This window comes from Lepidochelys olivacea (assembly GCF_965140295.1).
Source record: "Lepidochelys olivacea isolate rLepOli2 genome assembly, chromosome: 2".
Classification (NCBI taxonomy): domain Eukaryota; kingdom Metazoa; phylum Chordata; order Testudines; family Cheloniidae; genus Lepidochelys; species Lepidochelys olivacea.
The window spans coordinates 199,732,119-199,755,894 of NC_140412.1; the positions used below are offsets into that span (position 1 = coordinate 199,732,119).

A 23,776-nucleotide genomic window follows, 5' to 3' on the forward strand; every position below is an offset into this window, starting at 1 on the left:
TAAAAAGAATTTTATTCAGTAACAAAACCAGTGTAAAAAAAATCTGTGCAATTTAAAAGCAAATACATTAAAAACTTAATATATTAATGGAACAGGACTTAACAAGGGGAAAATCATCCATGTCCATTTTACCTGCACATACAGTAACTGTGGCTTTCACAGGTCTGTGTATATGAAGCTGTGATTGTCCTTAATGTCCCCCCAGGGGGTGGAGTGGTAGGGATGCCACCCCTGATGCCACGTGGAATATTGAGGGGAGGGGTGTAGGGAGGTGCTATAGTGGAGTTCTCCATGGACTGCAAACGGAGGCAAGCCTGTGATAGTTGAACCTGTAAGTCCACAAGAGCCCACAGCATCTGTGTTTGCTGCCAGAGAAGCCCCATTATGTCCTGGTGCATCTTTCTCTCCTCTTCCTGCTGAAACAGATCTTTCCTTCTCCAGACTGTCTGTAACATTCACCCTCCAGGCCCTTTGTTCACAGTCTGATGAAGCACTGGTTACAGGATCTTACTGAGCATGTCATCCAGAGTCCTCCTCTTTCTCCTCCTTCTCTAGCTCAGGCGTTCTGTGGACGTGGAGGGGGAACCTCTGAAGGCCGCAACGGCAGTAGCTGCAGATAAAACACAGAGGTACCACTGTCAATAGTGACAACAGAAAGTGAAAGTTAAGGTTCAGAATTCCCTTCCCTTCCCCCCCTACGGTTTTAAACAAGACATATGTATTGACACTTCTGCTTCACCATGGTGAGCCTGGCCCGCCAGACGTGAGGGAAATGAGAAGGGAATTGCTTGGTAGCACAAAACCAGGAGTATACAGGCACCATTTTCCACAGGTGGTGGTAATTTTAGCTGATATCTCATTCCTGAGGGTAACAAAGGCACAGAGAGTACAGCTGCTGCTGGCATCCCCAAGCTGCCCAGGCCCATATGCTGCTAGCCTGTATGATGCCTGCTGAAGCTGACTGGCGTGGGAAAGGAATAAGGCTGACATCCCTAGAAACCTTCAGCAGAGGATTACCCAGTACCTCCCTGAAGGCATCATCAAGATCTCTCAGTAGGATTCAAGGGCACCACTGTTTATGCAAAAAAACAAACAAACAAAAAAAACCCTGCTCCACATCCCCTCCCCCGTGCCAAGCAATGGAGTGGAATGAAAAGCAGGTAATGCTACCTCTCTTTGTTGTACCACTACCTCTTATAGTACAAGTAAATTAAAGTTAAGGTTCAGAATTTCCTTCTCTGTCAAGTTGGGGATGCCATCACGATAACGGCAAATAAATTTACAGACTTACCAGAGGATCCTTCCACTGCACAGGGCTCATCCATACTCGACTGACCGGACTGTGGTGGAGTCTCATACAGATCCTGACTTGCAGCATAGCTGGAACCCCTGATCACATCGTCGTCCTCCACCTCTTCCTCACTGTTCATGCCAGGTCCTGTGTTTTGGGCTCCTGGGAGATAACCACGGTGGTCTCCAGGATGGTGGTGGGGTCTCCACCATCTACAGCATGCAGCTCTTTGTAAAAGCACCAGGTCTGTGGCTCAGCACCAGATTGACTGTTGGCAGAACTGGCCTTCCAATATTCCTGCCGCAGTTCCGTCGCTTTCACACGGCACTGCTGCTGGTCCCTGTCATTCCCCTTCTCCTGCATCCCGCGTGCAATCTGTTCATAGCTATTCACATTTCTATGGCTGGTGTATAGTTGTGTTTGCATAGCCTGTTTTCCCCACAGGCCCAGGAGATCCAGTATCTCCTGTGTACTCAATGCCAGAGAGAGTCTGGAGCTGGCACGGTCAGCAGCGTGGTTGCAGGCAACAGTGGAGAGTTGCTAGGTGTGCTCGCCAGGCTGGACAATCAGGAAAAGGCATTTACAAAATGTATGGGGCTTTAAAAGGGAGTGGGGCCTTCAGGTCTCTGGGACCCATGGGCAGTGGAGTTCATAATTATGATCAGAGCGATCAGTGTTTGGCATTGTGGGAGAGCTGCTGGAGCACTGTTAGGATCAACATAAGTAACGCAGTATCTGCACTTGTATTGCATCAACCTCAGTACAACAACCATGACTCAAAGCCGCTCGGGGAAGTGGTGTTACTGCATTGCTGTAATGGAGCATTTACATAGATGGGAGACAAATCTAAGTGTAGAGACACACACAACTTACGTCAACCTAACTTTGTAACGTAAACAGAGCCTTCACTAGAAATGCTACAGCTGCACAGTAGCAGCTGTGCTTCTGTAACGCTTCAGCATAGACACTCACTATAGAGACAGGAGGAGTTCCTGCTGTGGTAGTTAATCCACCTCCCTGAGAGGCAGTTCTTCCATCGATCTAGCACTATATAAACCAGGGGTTACGTTGGCTTAACTACATCACTCCGGGGTGTAGATTTTTCACACCCCACATGATGTAGCTGGGTCAACCTAACTTTTCAGTGTAAACCTGGCCTAAAACAGAGCCAATACCAGTGTAACATTCCACAGCAGTTTTCTACATTTACAATGGTGCAGCAGATCTCCATTTGGGCTTTGTCCTTGTATAAGTACACGGATGCAGTTACACTTGAACACATTTCTCTAAGGTAGGCATGGCTTGTCAATAATAGGGACAAAATCTGCATTCAGTTATACCAGTGCAGCCCATCACGGGGGAGTTAATGGGGTTGCATGGGATTTTAACAGAAGTCAGAATGTGGCTCTTGCTATTTAAATGATCAAGTAAACAACAAGGGTTCATCGCTGAGGTCACCAGCCTGTGAGCCAATGGTCTGGCAGGTAAAGCTAAGCTTACAGGGCAGCAGCTCATCAGTTTGCACTAGGGGTCTATCTTCACAGAGGGGAAAAAAAAACTGAAGTGAAAGTTTAGATTTTATGAAAAATAGCAGAAAAAAATCCTGAACATACTGGCTCTGAGGGGTGTTGCCACCCCCAGTGATTTTACCTTGGCTCCGATCACAAAAGGTGCCACAATTCAGAAGTGTTAATTCTAAACCCGTACAAAGTTGAAAACAAGATATCTTATCAAAAGGAATCTCGTGGTGTTGTTTTTGATATATCAGATTTTATTTTTTAATAAGAAGCCCACAACCCAGTTTCTCTTGCTTGGTCTTGCTGGTGACCTCATAGGGCCAAATCCTCAACTGGAATAAAGTGCGAAGCTCCAGAGAAGTCAAAGGAGCTATAATGATTTACAGCAGCTGAGAATCTGGCCCTTTTGTACTTTAAAACATTAGAGCCTACTGCAATGGCCTTTATAGGATTATGATGTCCCAAATTCAGCATGATTTCCCTGCAGGATCAATTACAAGAAGATGATGGGTAATAAGGGACAAGACATTTAAAACATAAAATGGGTCCAATTATCTTCTCACACCTGTTTTATACAATCATAGCTCCACTGTCTTTGATGACTTACTTCTGATTTGCAACCATCTAAATGAGAGAAGAATCTGGACAATATCTTTGATGATAAACTAAAATCACAAGGGAAATGGACTTGTGACTAGAGGGTGCCTATTCCCCATCTCACCTCCCCCCGCCATGTAAGAATGTCTCTTTATATTAAACATAAATGTTTTATAATGTTTTTCTTTTATCTTCAGAAGCTCTGAATCTGTATCAGTTCTTCCTAAGAAGGCTACATATTTTAAGCGTTGAACAGAATAATCTGGAGTAATACTGTAAACTAGTGATATATTCTTCCGATCTAATATCCAGTATAAGTTTTTATTAGTTTTGGGTGTTAACATGTGTACCATAAATATAGTTTAAATTCCTTCCTAGATAGTCCTCATATAACATTATTTATAATGCCTGTTATCCTGGCTTGGAGCCAGAGAGAATATGGGAATTTTAATATCTTTAATTCATTACATAGTTGTCCAGTATCACATAGACAAAAATAAAACTGTAATGTTCTTATCATAAAAGTAGTAAAATGGACTTGTTAGGTAACATTTCACACCATTTTACTTCTCAAATGTTATGACTGTTTACTGTAGGAAGTGTTAAACATTGGGGTATTTTTTAATCCTGAAATCAATACACTGACTCAACCAATGCTAACGCTGTGATCAAAGAAGTATTACAGATAGATAGAGCATCTAAAAAGCGGATCATCCTTTGGATTACAGGGATCTGCTGGATGACACAGATTTACATACAGTAGCAGGGTGGCCATTTACTGAGCACCCCTCCCAACCAAGGGGTTGCTTTACGGGCACCCTGCCCCCTTTAATGGGCTCCAAGAATTGCACACAGCTTCCATGTGTACAACACCCCCATGACTGTGGTCAGTTTAGTAACAGAAGCAATTCTTTTCTGCATTAAGACCACCTCTGCTGGGGCCAGTTTAGTAACAGAAATAGTTCTTAATTGTCCTCAGGGTCCCAAACTACTGCCCATCACCACATAAAAGCCCATACTTAGCTCTGGTGTCTTCTTGCATAGGCAGAGCTCTTCTTCAGTCCCACTCTTGTCACAGTCCATCCTCCCAGCGCTTCCTAGCTGCAACTTAGCCTTCTAACTGCAGCCTTCCCCACAGGAGCTTATCCTGCTCCCTGGGTTCCCCTCAGTCACAGCTCCCTTGGTCTCAGGGTCTTCCCAGCAAGACCCTTTCATACTCCCTACCCTACAATTTCTCTTCAATTTCCTGAGCTCAGGTGCCCACTTCCTCCTTGTAGCTTCCTGCTGCTCCTTACAGAGCTACCCTGCTCTCTCCCAGGTGTGACTCCTTCTGTAAGCAGGGTTGGCTAGCTCCAGCCCTTAAGGGGTGAGCCACACTGTTACATATACCTTCTTTTGCATGTCCATTCAAGGGTAATTAGAAACTGCATCACAGCTGTTTAAATGGGTTACTGCAGAAGCTGAACTGCTGCACCTTTAGATCCTTAAATTAAAATGTTTAAGTGCAGATACATGCCTCATTACACTGTATGACATCAATCCACTACAAACGGCCTATTACCTTTAAAGTCAGGCTGCAGTAAGATTACTTCCCTTTTCACAGGGAATATAGGGCTTGCCTCCCTTGATAAACTGAACTGGGTTTTTTGTTTTGTTTTGTTTTAAAAATTGCATATTATAGGCAGCAATAAACACTTACCAATGCGTGAGTGTAGTGGCATTCGCTACCTTTTGCAGAGCATGTTTTGCATAAGCAAGTTGAAAATGAATACATCTGCAAATAGTAAGTGTGAGTACGCAGAACTTAACGAACGGGGGCATAAAAAGAAATTGAACAGTAGGGTGCAGCAATTACAGTAACTGTCCTTTTATTAAAAATATATTGTTTCCAGCTTTCACTTGAAAAGACTTACAGTTTTCTGCAATTTTCCCCATTCTGAGTTCCTTCCCTGAGTAAGTCCCCTTCACTCTGCAGTTTGCTCTTTTGCTGACAGCCCATACTCATTTGCAAAAGAAAGGACTGTTTATCAGGCAACAGCCCATTGTTCAATATAACTCATTGCTCAGGAGTGTTATAGTGTTTGAGTTTTATTAACAGTAAGCCTTGTCTACACATAGTTACCAGTGTAAATATGTTAAGGGTGTAATTTTTTTAATGATATAGTTATACCAATATAACCCCTAATGTGGACACAGTTATACCAGTAGCAATAAGGTATGCCAGTATAAGGACGATTACATCAGTATAATTGCATCCATGCTGGGGAGAGGAGGTTGTACAGCTTAGCTATATGGATAATAGTTAAAGCAGTAAAACTTTTGCATGTAAACAAGACCTTGGTAAAATAAAGGAATTGTTTAACCAACTGGTCATGTCTGAATGTGGAAATAGCCCCACTTCAGTCAATGGTGGTCAGAAATCCGTGTAGCTGCACAGGTTCTGAACTCTGAGAGAAGCAGCAAAGTGCCGTGGGAAGAAAGGACACCTTTCTATTAGAGAATCCACACCATATATAAGGGAACTCTGTCTCCTTGAGGAAGTGAGAGGAGGCAGGGTGTGATCTCTTTCTGGTGTGATCTCCAGAAATTCTCCTGCTATCCCTAGACTTCAAAGGCATCGGAAGCATACTGGGAAAAATTAACTCTCACAGAGTCACACATACCACCACACACCCTGAGGCAGAAAAAGCTGCTGTTGTTCTCTATGCCTTCATATGCTTTACTAAGAAGAGAGGGTGTCTTTGGTCAGTCACCGGCCAAGGATTAGAAGCACATTAGCCATAGTACTGCACTCCAAGCTTGATGATGCTGACAGAAACAGTCAGGATGGGTGAATATTTATGAACTGAATAGCACCAATATTCATGCTGTGGAGCAAATGCAGAACTCAGTTTCATACAACTCAAGTGGACATGCACTCAGACCACTTGAAACTTTTGAATAACATACTTATTATACAAAAGATTGATAATGTGTTGGGGAAGTCACCTGAAAATGACTAGCTAGGATTCTACCAAATTTTCCCTCATCAAAATTGAGCACCGCTGTCATTGTATTTATATAGCACATTACATTTCAAAGTATTTTATAGACATTACATATTTTTCACAACAACCCCATCAAATAGCTAAGTATTATTATCCCCATTTTACAGACGGTGTAATGAAGGCACAGAGAGCTATAAGTGACTTATCCCGAGTTCCAAAGTAAATCTGTGACAATACTGGTATTAGAACATCAGCTCCTAGCTACTTTTTCAATCTAACAGACAAAGTATGAAAAAAAGACGGACACACAAGAGGGACTATTCTCCTGCTCTCTCTCTGCAATGGATTCTTCTGTCCACCTACCCTGCACCAAAAAGCTGACCAGCAGCACTCCATACTATCTGCAGAACATGGCCTAAAATGGCTTTTCTAGCCTGCCAGGATCAGTTTCATGTAGGCGGGAAGAGAGTACAGTGTACGCACACATACATTTACTGTACCACGTATAAGATGGTGATGTCCATGAGATAACTGGTATTTATTATTCATCATGCACCTTTGACCCTGCCCCACTTTTTCTTTGTCCACTAGTCCATCTCCTGAGAATCTCCTACAATATTCCAAATCTCTGAATAGTTTCACATTGCCACTACACTTTTGACAAAATATTGTGACAGAGATATATTTTCTTGCCCATCAAATGTGGAATTTCCTTAAAAAATTCCATTGGCCCAACCAAGACCAGCAACATACAGTCCTGGACTAGTGACAAGTTTAAGGTCCAATGTCTTGGGAAACTTAAGAATAAAACCAGGATGATTTATGACATTGGAAATGGGAGATTTACTCTTTCAAATGGGATGCACATGCTTCTAGTCCTAGAATATCCCTAAATATAGATTTTTAACTATGATATTATATACAGAAAAGCCATGTTAAGTAATTTTAGGTGTTTCTAAAATGTATTATTATCCTATACTACGTTACTGCTTCTATGTGTATTGTAATATAGTGTTATATACTAAAAGCACAAACACAAAACTTGACTCTCTTTAGTAGAAAGCTTTTCTCAGCATGGACCATGGACCTACGCCATCACTTTCTGCAGAAATTAAGCTTATTTTTAAAAGTACTTTTCTAATTCTCCTGGTTGGAAAGAGAGTTTTTTGAACACAAATCAATTCAGTAATGTCTTCTTGAGTTTGCAGAACAATACCCTTAGTGCCTCTGCTGAAGCTGAAAGCATTCCAAAACTGCAGAGAAGTATAATTGATAAAACTACAGTAAATTTCACTACTGCTATTCAGAACATTTTGGAAAGTGGTCAATTTGTCAAGAATCGTGCCAATTTCACTGTGCAGCTCAGTAAAACTCTGAAAAGTGATTGAGGTCTTTAATGCAGTTATTCACAGGGAAGAATGAGGAGGGTAGAGAAGCACAGACACCCTCCCCATAACAGCCACGCCAAGGTTTTTGAACTAGCAAAGATGAAGGGTCTCGGGGCTGACAGAAATAAAAACATCTTTTTACTTGTAATCTGAGCAATTTTGATAAGAAATTAAGATATAATAAATAGGAGATCACATGACAGCATTTTTAGAGTCATTTGTCAGAACTGCTCTTTAATTATTTAAGAGTAATTAAACAGAACAGAAGTGCCCTTTAATTAGCTAATTCTTGCACAACTCTGGCAAATGCGAAGCACTGTTGTAAGTGCCAAGCATTCTTCTGATTTACCCACACAGAATTTTCATAAAAGCCCTGTATATTTTCCATTGATTTCCTCACCAGGGATCTGATCCTACAATCCTAGTGCAGGCAAATCTCCCACTGAGCCCTTTATTTGCGTGTTTCTGTCACTACAACTTTTGAAAATTTTACAAAATTATTTTTGTTCTTTTTCCAGACAAGATGTTGCCTGTCACCTAGACAGATTGCAATGGCTGCTAGCAAGGAAAGGCGTGCCCCACGAAACAAAGAGAAGCTCTTTGGAAAAATCCTCCCCACACAATTGATCCAGGGATGGCCAAGATGGATAATTGTCATGTGGGCTGGTGCATGATTTAGAAAACTCTCACTTAACCTATAGACAGGAGCCATCTTGTTGTCTGATGGTATCCCCAGGCTCTGCAAACTAGTTTGTCTGATCACTAGCTTCTATTGTTCCCTCAGATAAGCAAGGCCCCAGTGAACAATTAAAGCTTTCAATAAATAATCTGTAAGCACATTCATTTGATTTACTGTTATTTGATACAGCAGTTAGTTTCAATGGGGCAGTTAATATTGATCACGCAAAGTACTCCAGACAAACATGAAACACTTCCAGAACTCCATGGATTATTACTCTTTATCTGCCACTCATCTGGGTTACTTGTAATGGTTGTGAAATTCAAAATCAATAACAACAATTAGTGTTCTGTACATTCTGATGGATGAATCATGTGAAATATGTTTTGTTACAAAAATGAAACATAAAAGCTCTTATAAACGTATAAGACGCTTCAAAAAGACGCAGGAAAAACTGAAGTAATTTTCACATGACACTGTGAAATGGACAATGAAAAGAATAAAGGAAAAGGTAAAACATGGATCAGTAAATGCAGGTGGTTGAAAAACAACAACATGATGTGCATTTCAGGGCATGGTTCTGAGGGCCAAGGAGTGGAAGACTGTCACAAATTCCTGGGGAGATTTAGGAACACCAATCCCACTGATTGTCAGTGAAGTCAATGGGAATTGTTCTCCTAACTCCCTCTTGGGCTCTTTTGAAAAGACCAACCCAAATCCCGCAGTTCACACTCACTCCCTGACTCCAACTGGTAAGAACAGCACGGTTTTGGTCCTAAATCAGGAAATGAAAGTATTCAAAAAAGTCACAATTCCACTCCCATTTATTTCAACTGAAGCAAAATCCATCTACAAATTGGAGATACATGTTTGTAATTAAAACTTACTAAAATTAATAGAGCTGGCAATTTGTTGTATGTGATGTACGTCTAAAGACACCTTTCCTTGGCTTCAGATTCATATAAATTAGTTGTGAATCTAATGAAATGCATGGAAACAACAATATTTCAACATCTCTGCTAGAGTAATAATTCTAGATAATTAAAATGCAAAGCAATAAGAGAAATGTTTTATCATTAAACTGTAACCAGAGCTCTGTGTGAAATCATCCATTCAGATGACTTGTTTTTCATCAATTATTTGTTATTTATCTGATGTAAATATAAAAAGGGATAATTATAATGTATGACTCCTTGTGCAGCTTCTTGTTATTAAGGCCAATGAAAGCATTCTGAAGACCATAATGAAATAATTATGTTTGCCTTTAAGAATTCGCTTCAATAACACATGGCAGTACTGCACTAAATTAAAACATCAGGAACTAAATTTCACTTGCATCTATTTCCATTTTAGCTAATTATGCCCCCAAGCTTTCCAATAGACCAGGCCCTAAAAATCTTTTTGAAGCTGAAATGGCCTAAGGAAAGGCAGCCTTTTATAATTATGTACTTTGATGAAGAAACATAGGTAATTCAGCCCTGGAAGCTTTAATATTCACAGAAAGGTTATCATGTGAAATCTTCATCTGCTATGAAAACTGGGGCAAAACTGGGGTGACTGTAAGCAAATGTTTCTGTTCCAAGTAAATGATATTCTGATTTAATCGAAACATATTTGACTTGCATCATTTCCACCACCACTCTTGTTTTCAGATTATTTTCTAATTCTGAAACGTTTCAATTTGCACGTTTCAATGCACAGTAATTAGGATGAGTGAGAGGACAAGGGAGGATGGAGCTACAGAGCAGAGAAGGTATTCTGTGATTGAACTCCACGTATACATTATATAAGAGTCATACAGCCACTTCAGAACTTTCAGAATCATGCATGGGGATTTGAAGCTACCTCCTAACAAGCCCTCTGTGTGCTCATGCTTCAGTCACAAAGTGTTGTGTACACAGAATGCTTACAGGATCTGGCCCAAAACATGGGGAAAGGAAAGGATGTGGCTAAGGAGAGGACACAGCAGGATCTGAGTCAGCCCAGATGTCCTGCTGCTGAGTGAAGAGTAATTCTTTGCTTTTAAACTTTAGAGAGATGACAAATCTACAGGGTCTCAGAGAAGTGAGTGTGGTAATAAAAGCACAAATAAAGACTGGCAACTCACATAACTAGCATGGAGAACACGTGACAATATGTGACTAGAACAACGCAGGTCAAAGATGCTCTCAAATTGCATTGGGGGTGGGGACTTGAGGAGAAGACTTCATTTACGAAAACAAAAAATAAAATAATATTTTGAGCACAAAGATTTCAAACACAGACAGAACAAATTATAGCAAAACATCTGTGTGATGGGGTAGAAGGACCTTTAGCCATGCTTGAAAACTGGGTCCCAAAGAGGATCCCATAATATAATATTCAAACTGGACACTAAAGAGGATCCTATAATATTTATTTAACCTATTGGGTGGCTAAGAAGATTTCTACAAAAAAGAACAGAATTAAAAGTCAAAGATCTCCTTTTTCTCAGGCCTCAGTGAGAAAAGTAAGAGCAACTGCTAAAAAATTTAAGGATCTCAATCTTAAAAGTCAAAAGAAGACACATACTTGCAAGACTTTTCTCTTTTAGCTTTGCTCTCTGTCCCAAGCTAAAATTGGAGACTACTTTTCGGAAAGCATCCATCTTTTTCTAAGATGCCTATTTCAATGGTACCCAAAAATGGTCTGGCTATGCTAAACATCACTAGGTGGCACTGTTATACAGCCTTGCAAGCTTCCTAGTGTTAGCGTGCGAGCAAATGTTCAATCTTGGGAAGATATGGTGTGGTGTTCTTAGTTTTTGTTATGCATATTTGTGTGAAGAGGCAGTGGACCTTGGAGAAGGAGCTGTGCAAGCAGCAGGAGAGTTTGCTCTCTTCGTTCCTGATTAGAGTCAATTCCTGAGACAGAGTTGCTCTTTGGGAACTGGGTATTGATGTTGGGCTGAGATTCCAGAAAGAAGGGATTGCCTCCATGCTGTTTGAACACCTCTAGGACTGGTGTATGTGTGTAAATAAAAAAAGTTACATTTACGATATATCCAGAGCCCAAAACACTGAAGCCGACTTGCAAGGCTCAGGAAAACTGCTCCCACGTAGCAAAAGTGTGACTCTGGTGTCAGAATGAAACACTGGTTTTGAAGAAAGATCAACTGTTTACTTTTCCATAAGATACTGATGCCTCTATTTGACATTCTGCTAAGCTACCAGTAAGCGAGACATGGTGAGAAAGAATAAAACTGTTTTATTCTGGGCCACTAATTTAATGGAAAGACTGTTGCAGGAACTTTTGCAACCTTGACCACTTGGATTCAGATATTGAATGATGGGAATCAATAAATTTTTAATTTGGTTATTTATTTGCTTATATGCTCGCTGAATGATGTACAACTTTAATTGCATATTAAAGATGGTTTTGTGGTTAAAGCACTGGATTAGGATTCAAAGAAATCTGGGTTTAATTCCTGGCTATGGCAGGGACTTTTTGTATGACACTGGTCAAGTCACAAACTCTTTCTGCCTCAGTTCCATATTTTTTAAATGGGGATAATTCTTCCTTCTTTCCTCCTACACCATGTATATCTTGTATATTAGATTTTAAGCCCTTCTGGGCAGGGATTATCTCTTCCTACCTGTTTGTACAATATCTTGCACAACGGGACTCCGATCCTGTTAGGGGGCTCTGAGCACTACTTAATATAAATAACCAAAATACATAAGCCTATTATTAATGACTCAGTTGCTCAAGCACTCCATGCACAGAACTCCTATTAAAGTCAATGGGATCTATGTGTATGGACTGCTTACAGGATCAGGCTCTAAAAGAAAAAAAAATCTTATCTAAGGGTATGTATATACTGCAATTAAAAACTTGCGTCTGGCCCGTGCCAGCTTACTCAGGTTCATGAGGCTCGGGCTAAGGGGCTGCTTCACTGCAGTGTTGACTTCCAGGCTTGGGCTGCAGCCTGGGCTCTAGGATCCTGCGAGGTGGTAGGGTTTTATGCACTGAAAGTGCATAAAATGGAAAATCCTCCAAACTATGGATGGACTTTAACAATGTGTCCTTACTGATGAAGATCCAAAACAATCTATATTTATAAATGCTCATTCAGCTTTAACCTAATTAAATCTATACAACTTCCATTTGCATGTATATATTTAGTTGCCTTCAATTTTACATATGCCATAGATCGGGGTGGTGGGGAGGAATCATTTGGTCAAAGAGAAGTATAAATACCCCGCATCCAAGATTCTTCATACTGACATGCTGATTGATAATTTCCTCTTTTAACAGAAGTATTTTAAGAGGCTGTAAAACTCAAACAGAATGTTAAAACAAAGTAGGGTTAGTTATAAGGGCTTGTATTAGGAAATTACATTTCTCCCTGCCCACTTCTAAAATAAAGGCACAACTAAGTTAACTTTGTGGACAAGTGCCCCTAAACTACATGATGTCTTTATCAGACTGTCATGTACAACACAAAAATTCTCACAGTATACTTTGTGGAATACTTACTGGTGGTCTGCAAAGGGCTGGTTAGTCACATGGTGCTGGTTCCTCTCTCTTATTTCTAACTGCTAAAATGTACTGAAGGCAGCTAAACACACTTCATTTTCCTACAATTACTTTTCCAAGTAAACAATGGCTGCTGTCACCACAGGGATTTTACTTCATTGCCAATGGAGGAGTGGTAAATTCAGTTGTGAATGGAAGGGCAGAATGTGTGCAGAAAATAACGTCTATATTAAAATGCAAACCACAATGAAAAACTTTGAAACTCGCTGATATATAGACACTCCTGAGATGACAAATGCTAGGAAGTGAATGTAAATTATTAGAGAAATGGCCTGGGGGACTCAAATTGAGATTTCTGCTGTTGAAATCTGCAGTTGTGTTTGGACAAGGTATTCTTGTCTTCTCAATTTATGACGTGCTATTAAACAGAGCCCATGTATTGCCCCAGAAGTGGCTGCCTTTCCTTGGTGGATGAAGTCATCTCAGTGGCTGGTTTGTATATCAGTTTCTTTTTTAATGTGCTTTGGAAAGCCCTTTAACCAAGATTTTTAAAAATAAAAGCCTAAAATCAAGCTCCTAAATCCATATTTGGACACTCAAATAAGTGATCTATTTTCAAAAGTGCTGAGAACAATGGTAGTTGTTGGATGCTCAGTAAATTTTAAAATCAGGCCATTTATTAAGGTACCCAAATATGGATTTAGGAGCCTAACTTTAGGCTCCTGTTTTTGAAAAGCCGCTGAAATAGGTGAAAGCATGCCATGCCAGATAATAGGACCAACCACAGTATTTAGACTATTTTTAAAGAGACACTTTAAAATTTACATTTCTGTCTCAAAAATGTTTTACCAACAACGAAGATAACTAACTTACGAGAACACAGAGAAAAGTCATCTCTATTTTGCAAGTTTACTTTGTGCATGTGACAGCCCCTTCTGGATACCTGTAGTCAGTTGCATTGTTTCACTTGCACAGTTGCTTATTTCACAAAAGATTTCAGTGGAACTACTCCTGGTGTAAAGGTACTACTCAATGCCAATAAAGTGACAAAATAGGGCTCTTGCTAAACAGCACTTGCCTGCTGTTTGAGTGGGGCTTTCACACACAATAGCATGGAGATTTTTTTTTCTTTTTTTTTAAAGAAATAGGAAAATCTGATTGTAAAACCACAAAAACTGGCCAGGGGAAGAATCTGAAACTACATTTAGCTGTTTTGAAATGAATTAGATATAAATGTAATGATGTGTCTCCAACTTTTCTCCCTCCCTTTTACAAAATGATACCGTTAATGCATTCCTATGGGCGTTTTTCCATCAAGTAACTGCCCCTTCTCCAATCCTAAATTGTTTGCCAGATTAACAGTCCCACCCTTCAAGATGATATCATGGCATCACCAGACCATGTTGGTTGCCTTTATTAAAGTATATGCCATTGATCTATTATGAGCCCTTGTCAGGTTCTGAGGCTGCCTGGCTGGGAGCATGGTTCTACTCAAGAAAGGGCAAAGCCAAAGGAAAGTCACTCTTCCTGCTTTACCCACCACTATATCGAATTGTGCCCATTCTCCTGCCTATATTAGTGCCTACAGCACAATATTGTTCTGTTAGATGGATTGCCCATTGTGTGGTTATAATAATCTCATGCATTTCGCATCTTATATTTTTGCAATTCCATTTGGTTGAGAAGGTTTTGGCTTTCAGCAATCAGTGGTATGGGTCCCGCTGTATGGATATGGACTCTCTAAGTATGAGCACAGGTCAAAATCAATTCAGATTTGGTACTTCACAGGATTATAACTTTGAGCAGTGTATCCTGGCAGAAGTGGTTATAATATTGGCTTCCCTGAGGAGTAAACATTGATAAGAGGAGAGAGGGTGGTCTGGCTTTCCAACCACATGGTAATATAGAAATGGGGGGAGGGGAAGAGGCAAAGTGCTCTATCTTTTGTATTAGGCATTCACTTACCTTCCTGTGATGTACAGGAGCAAAACACTTAGTGCAAAGTTTGGGGATTTCACAGTACAGTAGCCCACGCGAGATGGTGTGCCTGTTTAGGCATTTGTATTATGCAGGCTTTGTTATTAGGCAACCCTCCTCAGTCCCAGAAAGTCTGGATAATAAAAAATATCCAAGCACAGGAAGGGGAAAATGCAGCCCCACCTTCCTTTCACCTTCCTGCCAGAGCCTTTGGATTCTATAGAGTAAAATCTATTTACTCAAGTTCCAGTTTCCTGGCCATTTTATACATACACTGGTGTCCTCAATGCACAACAGCTAGTGGAGATATGGAAACCCCTTTGAAGCCATGACTAATTTTAGCCCCTATCAGTTGCATGTTCAAATTCAGTGTTCCCAAGCTGACACCAATTCTTGATTCCCTCCTTCCATGCAGGGCTTGGGCGAGGGAGACCACATTTTTCAACAAAACTGATCCCTATGATCGATGAGACTGCGATGCAGAAACTCACCACAGTTCCATGCTTCAATTGGAGCTTTCAATACGACTGGATGTCGTGTGACAGAGCAGAAGGCAGAGGAGCCCTATAGCACACAGTGCTTCAGAGCATGCAGACATTGCACTGGGCCTAACCACCATTATTCTTTCAACACTATTCTAGAAGATCTAATATCCTACTGTATAATGCAGGTTCATTTCATCAGCTGCAGAGAGGGTGGTGTGTAACTTAGACATGAGCAATCTAGTCACCTGGGCCATGTAAGTTAGATGGAAGTAATTTGCAGGCTGGTGCATTTCATTACTAGTGTAAAGACGCTTAGCAGAGGTTGGGAGGTTGGTTGGAGGGTGGGAGCGCCGGCATGAGCCAGACGTGGTTAAGAGACATGGCTTGTGTAAACGGCTTCTGGAAAGTGTACTCACATAGTGGTAAGTGGTGATGTGGCTAGATGTAAGGATGACTAACTCCAGTTTCTAAAACATAGTCTCCTTCTCCCTCCCATTTTTGTATAGAACTGCCTGGCAACAGTGCACAAACTCAGATTTGCCCTGTCTGGGGGCGCCTTTACTACACAGGCCCATTACACAAATAGAAAACCACCCACAGATATTTCACTTTTGCTCCAAGCTTATTCTATTTTTTTTTGCCTCTGTTTTCACTAATAAGGTCAGCTCCCAGACTGCTGCGCTGGGCATCACAAAATGGGGAAGAGATGGCCAGCCCTCTGTGGAGATAGAGGTGGTTAGGGACTATTTAGAAAAGCTGGACGTGCACAAGTCCATGGGGCCGGACGAGTTGCATCCGAGAGTGCTGAAGGAATTGGCGGCTGTGATTGCAGAGCCATTGGCCATTATCTTTGAAAACTCGTGGCGAACCAGGGAAGTCCCGGATGACTGGAAAAAGGCTAATGTAGTGCCAATCTTTAAAAAAGGGAAGAAGGAGGATCCTAGGAACTACAGGCCAGTCAGCCTCACCTCAGTCCCTGGAAAAATCATGGAGCAGGTCCTCAAAGAATCAATCCTGAAGCACTTGCAAGAGAGGAAAGTGATCAGGAACAGCCAGCATGGATTCACCAAGGGAAGGTCATGCCTGACTAATCTAATCGCCTTTTATGATGAGATTACTGGTTCTGTGGATGAAGGGAAAGCAGTGGATGTATTGTTTCTTGACTTTAGCAAAGCTTTTGACACGGTCTCCCACAGTATTCTTGTCAGCAAGTTAAGGAAGTATGGGCTGGATGAATGCACTATAAGGTGGGTAGAAAGCTGGCTAAATTGTCGGGCTCAACGGGTAGTGATCAATGGCTCCATGTCTAGTTGGCAGCCGGTATCAAGTGGAGTACCCCAAAGGTCGGTCCTGGGGCCGGTTTTGTTCAATATCTTCATAAATGATCTGGAGGACTGTGTGGATTGCACTCTCAGCAAATTTGCGGATGATACTAAACTGGGAGGAGTGGTAGATACGCTGGAGGGGAGGGATAGGATACAGAAGGACCTAGACAAATTGGAGGACTGGGCCAAAAGAAATCTGATGAGGTTCAATAAGGATAAGTGCAGGGTCCTGCACTTAGGACGGAAGAACCCAATGCACAGCTACAGACTAGGGACCGAATGGCTAGGCAGCAGTTCTGCGGAAAAGGACCTAGGGGTGACAGTGGACGAGAAGCTGGATATGAGTCAGCAGTGTGCCCTTGTTGCCAAGAAGGCCAATGGCATTTTGGGATGTATAAGTAGGGGCATAGCAAGCAGATCGAGGGACGTGATCGTTCCCCTCTATTCGACATTGGTGAGGCCTCATCTGGAGTACTGTGTCCAGTTTTGGGCCCCACACTACAAGAAGGATGTGGATAAATTGGAGAGAGTCCAGCGAAGGGCAACAAAAATGATTAGGGGTCTGGAACACATGACTTATGAGGAGAGGCTGAGGGAGCTGGGATTGTTTAGCCTGCCGAAGAGAAGAATGAGGGGGGATTTGATAGCTGCTTTCAACTACCTGAAAAGGGGTTCCAAAGAGGATGGCTCTAGACTGTTCTCAATGGTAGCAGATGACAGGACAAGGAGTAATGGTCTCAAGTTGCAGTGGGGGAGGTTTAGATTGGATATTAGGAAAAACTTTTTCACTAAGAGGGTGGTGAAACACTGGAATGCGTTACCTAGGGAGGTGGTAGAATCTCCTTCCTTAGAGGTTTTTAAGGTCAGGCTCGACAAAGCCCTGGCTGGGATGATTTAACTGGGAATTGGTCCTGCTTCAAGCAGGGGGTTGGACTAGATGACCTTCTGGGGTCCCTTCCAACCCTGATATTCTATGATTCTATGATACACCAGTAACACCAATGAATCCCTCTCAGATTTTGCACCCTCAAGAATTTTTAACAGCAGCGCACTTCAGCCATAGTTTGCATGCTGGGGACTGAATAGGGCCTGCTGTATCAGACGCTAAAATACAGGATCAGTTATTCTAGTTTCAGTTCATTCAGAAAAAATATTCATGCCATGCTTTTTCAAGAGAAGGTAATGAATAACACAGAGGATGAGATAGAATTTTATCTTCTGTGTTCTTGAAGTAAAATTCAGGGAACACTGTGACAGATTTCATTACATCTTACAGATGCTTTTACTTGTTATCTTTGTAGACTGATTAAACCATAGGAGATCAAGCGCAAATATTTTAAATACAGTACTTAACAACTCCTTCATAACCATCTCGCTGTAAAGTTTATAACAAACATTAAAGAAAATAACCTGTTTCAAACAGACCTTGCCTTCTCTGGTGCCAGTATGTGATTTACTAAATGCACCTGCAGCAATCTGATACTTGGGAATGCAGATTTCAAGTCCCACACTTCAAAATGTTTGCTTTTAAATTCAGAAAGATGAAAGAAAATAAGGAACTGAGCTCTTTGTTGGGCACAGATGTTTCTAGGATTTCCAGTGCCCGCAGAGAACAAGAACCTCCCCCCAGTCCACACTTCACAACAACCTGCGATTTAGAAGTAAATTTTATGCTCCCGGATTTAATTTTTAACAAGACTTTTGAAGGTTAACACCTCCAGTTCTTATTCAGACAAACCTCCCAGGGAAGCCAACTCCCAGGGAATTTACTATAAAGGCTATATACTACAGGGATTATACTGATCGTAAGGGCTATATACTACAGGGATTATACTGATCGTATTTAGAGCCTATGTGTACACCCATAATTTTATCTTTATTGAGTTCTCTATTTTTGTAAATGTAACAAAATGTGCTACACTAATAGTGGTTTTCTATATTACTTGTTGAAACACTGCTTTCATATGAATGCTTAGGTTTATTCCTATTTTGGGCCTTCTCATTTGAGGTCACCTATTAAATGAATCATACAAAGATTTTTTTTTTAAATAGGATCTTCTAGGACAAGGGGAAATCAGCCATTCCACCTTTTTCATGTCCTGTCTGGTCCAATCCTGAGTGCACCTATGCTTCCATGCCATTCAGCTGTTTCATGTTTCAACATCTACTGGGTTTTTTTGCGCTAATTACTGAAGCTGTGCAACAGGGAAGCTGAAAATTATATTGTACTTTAAAATACAAATGAGGCGTTTTTATAATCTTAATTTTAGTCTATATTCTCCTCTTTAAATGTCTATATTCTCCTCTTCAAATCTAGTCTTGTCTGATTTTGATATACTGGCCTGATTTCTCTCAAGAGAGAGTTAAGAGGAGTGCTCACTACTAATGTTTAAAAATTCAATCAATCAGTTTTATTCCCTTTCTTTGAGTCCATTACTTTCTTTGTAAATGAATTATTTCTTCTCTTTAATCCATTACAATCATAAAATTAAATCCACATGGAAAATATAGATACATATATTTTAATTTTGAAAAAATTAGTAAGCACTCAATGCATATATACACATTATAATATGTGTGCGTGTGTGTGTAAACATATATACTTACATACACACATGTGTAATACATATGGTTTATGCTTGATTTGCAAACCTTCCCAATGGGGGAAAGAAAAATAGTGTACAAACATAAATCATGTTTGGACTGCATCTTACCTTCTATTTCAATTTCCAGACCTTCCACAGGCTAGGACAATTCATAATATTACAAGATTGCATTCTGCACATTAAACTGCAATGGAATTAATGTGCTGAAGTTGGGGACATACAGTACTCTATAACTAAGCGCAACAAGGATTAATTCTTCCAGCATCTCAGCTACAGCACTGATGCTGTCAGGATTGTTACTGGGCTCTTTTGAGTCTGCAATATGCATGCATTATTCACTTGTACTCCAGATTCCTCATCTCTATCAAAGTAGCATTTATAAGGCCTAAATCAACTGCTGCAGGTGCATCATTGGTATTGCTAAACTCCCCCACCCCCCAAAAAGCATCCTACCAAGTGCCTAATACTTTTGAATCTTGGCTATGATTACCTTACACAAAACCACAGAGGTCTAAATGAAAGAGAGAGTCAGGAAATACTTGTGGTTGGAATTAACCATTGTCATTGTTACATTTACAGCACCCGAGCAAACTTTAGTCATTGCGCTCTTTGTATCTACCCCCCCCACTCCAAAATTGTTCTTTGTCAGCACCTCATATAAGTAATAAAGCAGTTTATATTTCAATAGAATTTTAATAAATTTAAATGTGTGCATAATTTCATATGTACACACAAACACATATTTAGGGTACTTGCTCATTTTTCCAGAATAAAAAAAATGCTACATAAATTAAACTGAACATTATTTAGAAAGTAACCAGCTAACCTACTTTCTAGCATGAGTGTCATTAACAGTCAGTTCAAATTACAGCCAAACAAATTATAATTCAGGTTCAGCCTGATTTTAAGTTGCCTTGCAGTAAAATTTAATTGTCTTCCTTACAAAATTACAAGACTCAATTCCTGAAAGTACTTTTCTGTATTTTTTATTTACTCTTGTTAATATGAGTTTCTTTGATTAGCTGACCTTTTCTGTTATCAATACTTGTCTCTTATCAGTTGGCCCTAGGCAAATGACATATTTACCACTCTTCCACTCTGATAAGGGTAATCCTATGTTTAACTTGTTCAAGAACAAACACGACGTTTTTCATTTTTTAGAACATGTTTCTAGTTAATAACAAAAGTATAGGAAAGTGCAGATAAAAGCTACACTTTATCTAAAAATTGTTTGAACAATTATCAGAATGAGATGAACAATATTTTTCCAGTGAAAGTTTTGTATTATGGGACTTGCTTATTAATGAGGCAAAATTTCTAAGATTCAAAGCATTTTTATTACCATAGTTAAACTTATATTTCTGTTTAAATCATGGTAACCAGAGAATACATTTTTAGTGAAATGTCTTTAGTTTCTTACGGTTATGGAAGAACTTTCAAGTAATAGGTTTTCTTTCATATCTGAAGACCTCAAACGTAGAAATATTTTGAAAGTAGCTAAGGGAAAATAAATAAAATATGTTGATTTTTTTTTACTTAGTTTAATTCTTTTAAATTGTTAAGATGTTAAACATTTGAACCCATATGCAAATTGTTACTGATTTTACAAGTCGTTTCTCAATGGTTTACTAGGTCAAGAACTAATGCCATACATATTCTGAGAAAAAGTTTTGCGGAGAGTCATAAATATGATAATCCACCAGGCACTTCTTTTAAGAACTTTTTTTTTCTTTAATTCCCTCTGGATAAACAACATTGAAGTGAAAGCTAAATTTATTCTTATGCAGCTTTGAACTCTCTGGAAAACAAAGATTTCAGACATAATTCTATAGCTAATGCTGCACTGAAGTGTCAAAGAGTGTGTTAAAAACATTTTGATAGATAGCCAAGTCATTTATCTTAATCAGCGTCAGAGCAGAGAAGCATCCTGCGGGCTCTTTAATGCAGAGTATAGGGGATGCGTACTGGTACTTGTAATTTCTCAGACTTGAAACTACAGCGGTAAAACACTGCCACTGTTTACCATCTATGTTTCTCAGCACTATGTCAAGATCAGATAACAAAACAGTATTTTTTTTTAAACTACATTACAGTATCTATGCTTCCTCCCCTACTAGTCCAAGACTCTGACTGAATCTAAAGGTATGAAAATAATTGATGGCTAAACACAAGGGGAGTTCACAGTTAGTAGTTTTCTAGCAAAACAGCAACTTCTTATAGCAACAAAGTGAAGAAGAAAGGTGGCAGCAAGGTCAGTACAAAGAAATATTGCTTTTTCTTAGCACGGGAAATATTAATGGAAGCCTAAAACTATCGCCTGATTTCAAGAACATCACCTACACTATGCAGTTTAAATTCTTTGTAAGGAATGTACAGAATACAATTTTAATTGCTTGGCTGCACTGTTGAAGTGTACATCAAGAAAATATGCAATCAATTATCAAGTGTGATCGGAAATTAGAGCAGGGAGGCAAAGGAAAGAAAGCTACAACAGAGATTCTGTGTAATTTGTCCTTCATTGGACGGAGTTTAAAAAGTCGTGCTGTACTGTATTATTGTTTTGCTTATTCCTGTTTGCTAAAAACCTGGTTGAAGGGTTGATATGCTGTGTAAAAAGGTAGAAACATAAAACATATTTTAAATATTTTTTTCTGCAAAAGAAAATAAATACTTACACAACCACATTTTGCATAAGAAAAAGTCCGTACAATCCCTATCACAAATTAAAAGTAGTTGGGATTTTTGTTTTTTTTTTAACTGCATGCAAATAATTTTTTTAAATCTGGAAAAAATAATGGGACCTACATTGAGCACTGTGCCGGTGTTGCCAGTCTGTTTGTGCCAATCCACTGAAGCATGCTTTCAGAGCCTTCTCCTGGAGCATGCAAGAAGACGGACTTGCAGTGTAGAAATCCAGAATTTGACCAGGGCTCACTGCTAGAACATCCATACAGTCAAACATGATTCCCCCTCTGCAGAACGTCTGCAAAAGTGCTTTCCTCTAGGTGTGGAGGAAAATGGCATATAAAAGTACACCCAACTCCATCAAACTCTGCCCCTTTTTTGGCACGTAGGCTGTTCGTCTTTTTCCCAGACCAGAATCATGAATTATGACAGACAACACAGCTAAAAGCCTGTAATTGATCCAAATGATCATTTACCATTTTCCAGGCTGCTCAGCCAATCCAGCAAGATAGGGGGAAACAAGCAACATTCCAAGTTTTAGTTTCAATCAAATTATTCGAAAAATCCTTTAGAATCAGTCCTGCCTCATAGATTGTTGCTGAAGATATGATCTTTTTCACATCACACACATCATCAAAGTCCCAGTAATAAAAGACCTTTGATAGTAACTCTGGATCCCCCTCACCAGTGAATAGATCCTTCTGCCTCTGAACAGCTCACTTCCTACTATTTGTGTCACACAGAAAGAAAGATTGAATTGCCTAATATATGCGAGTGAACTTTCCATGAACCCTTCCCAGGCTGCTAACCTTCAAATGACCCAAACCAGTCTGACATCACCAACTCCCAGGATTCTCACACTGCTTAAAAACTCCCAGCAGCCCTGCAAAAGCAGACAGGCAGAGAAGCAGGCAACTATTAGCCGTTGCCTTTATACTTTCTTATTTTTAAATGATAAAATAAATAAAAAAATAAAGAGGAAGATTAAATTGCAAAAAGGCTGCTTCTGGGTTCTGTCTGCACAACAGCAGAACTTGTATACATATCAGCTTATTCTAGGTGTGTGGATTATTTTAAGTGCCAGTCTATTTCCTAAATCCCCTGCACATTCCCTATGCCCTTTGTAGAAAGAATCAGCAACACATGGGCACAATTCGCCACTTTACAGGGACACGGCTACAGACACTAGCTTCTCATCTTGGGAAGACAGCTACTAAAGAACATCACAGACTACACTCCTCCCTGTTCAAATCTGTGTTAATGTTTTGGCTGATATTTGTAACACAATATCCCTAACAGTCTGGAGCTAAAACTCTCGATGCCAGCACCCACTCACTTGAGAATTTTCATAGGCCCATAACTAGGAGAGCGTTAGGTGCTTCAAAATCCACCCCACGTCCACCCCCTCCAGACATCCATATAAATGTAATTAAACACAGTAGATGAATCATTACAGCCTGAATCCTGCAGACTACTCAGGCTGCTGAAAGAAATGTAGAGAGCCAAAGTGATAGCATTTGGCACTCAGCATTTGCTCAGCATCAGTGCAGAGAAGTTAGTATGTATGGGGGCCCGGTTCTGCAAGCTGCCAAACATCTCCCAGAATCAGACTGTGACCCCTATGTTCACACCCTACACACTATTGCAAAGATCTTTGTACAAAGTATGCCTTCTAAGGCATCATCTGAAAACTCATAATTTGCTGGTCAGTATTGTCTTGTTAAAATATGTGTGGCAACATT

The 23,776-nt window shown here is 40.1% G+C and overlaps 1 protein-coding gene across 2 annotated transcripts in view; it reads right to left on the minus strand.

Annotated features, from left to right (window-relative positions):
- RARB (retinoic acid receptor beta) overlaps positions 1-23,776 on the minus strand; it is a 516,441-nt gene that overhangs the window by 115,786 nt on the left and 376,879 nt on the right. The window contains exon 1 of one of the 2 annotated variants that reach the window (XM_084618117.1): positions 22,155-22,742. The exons of the other annotated variant lie outside the window; for it this stretch is intronic. Coding sequence (XP_084474243.1) covers positions 22,155-22,311 — 157 coding nt within the window. The 5' untranslated portion in view covers positions 22,312-22,742. Of the gene's footprint in view, positions 1-22,154; positions 22,743-23,776 lie in introns of those variants that run through there. 2 annotated transcript variants of the gene reach the window in all.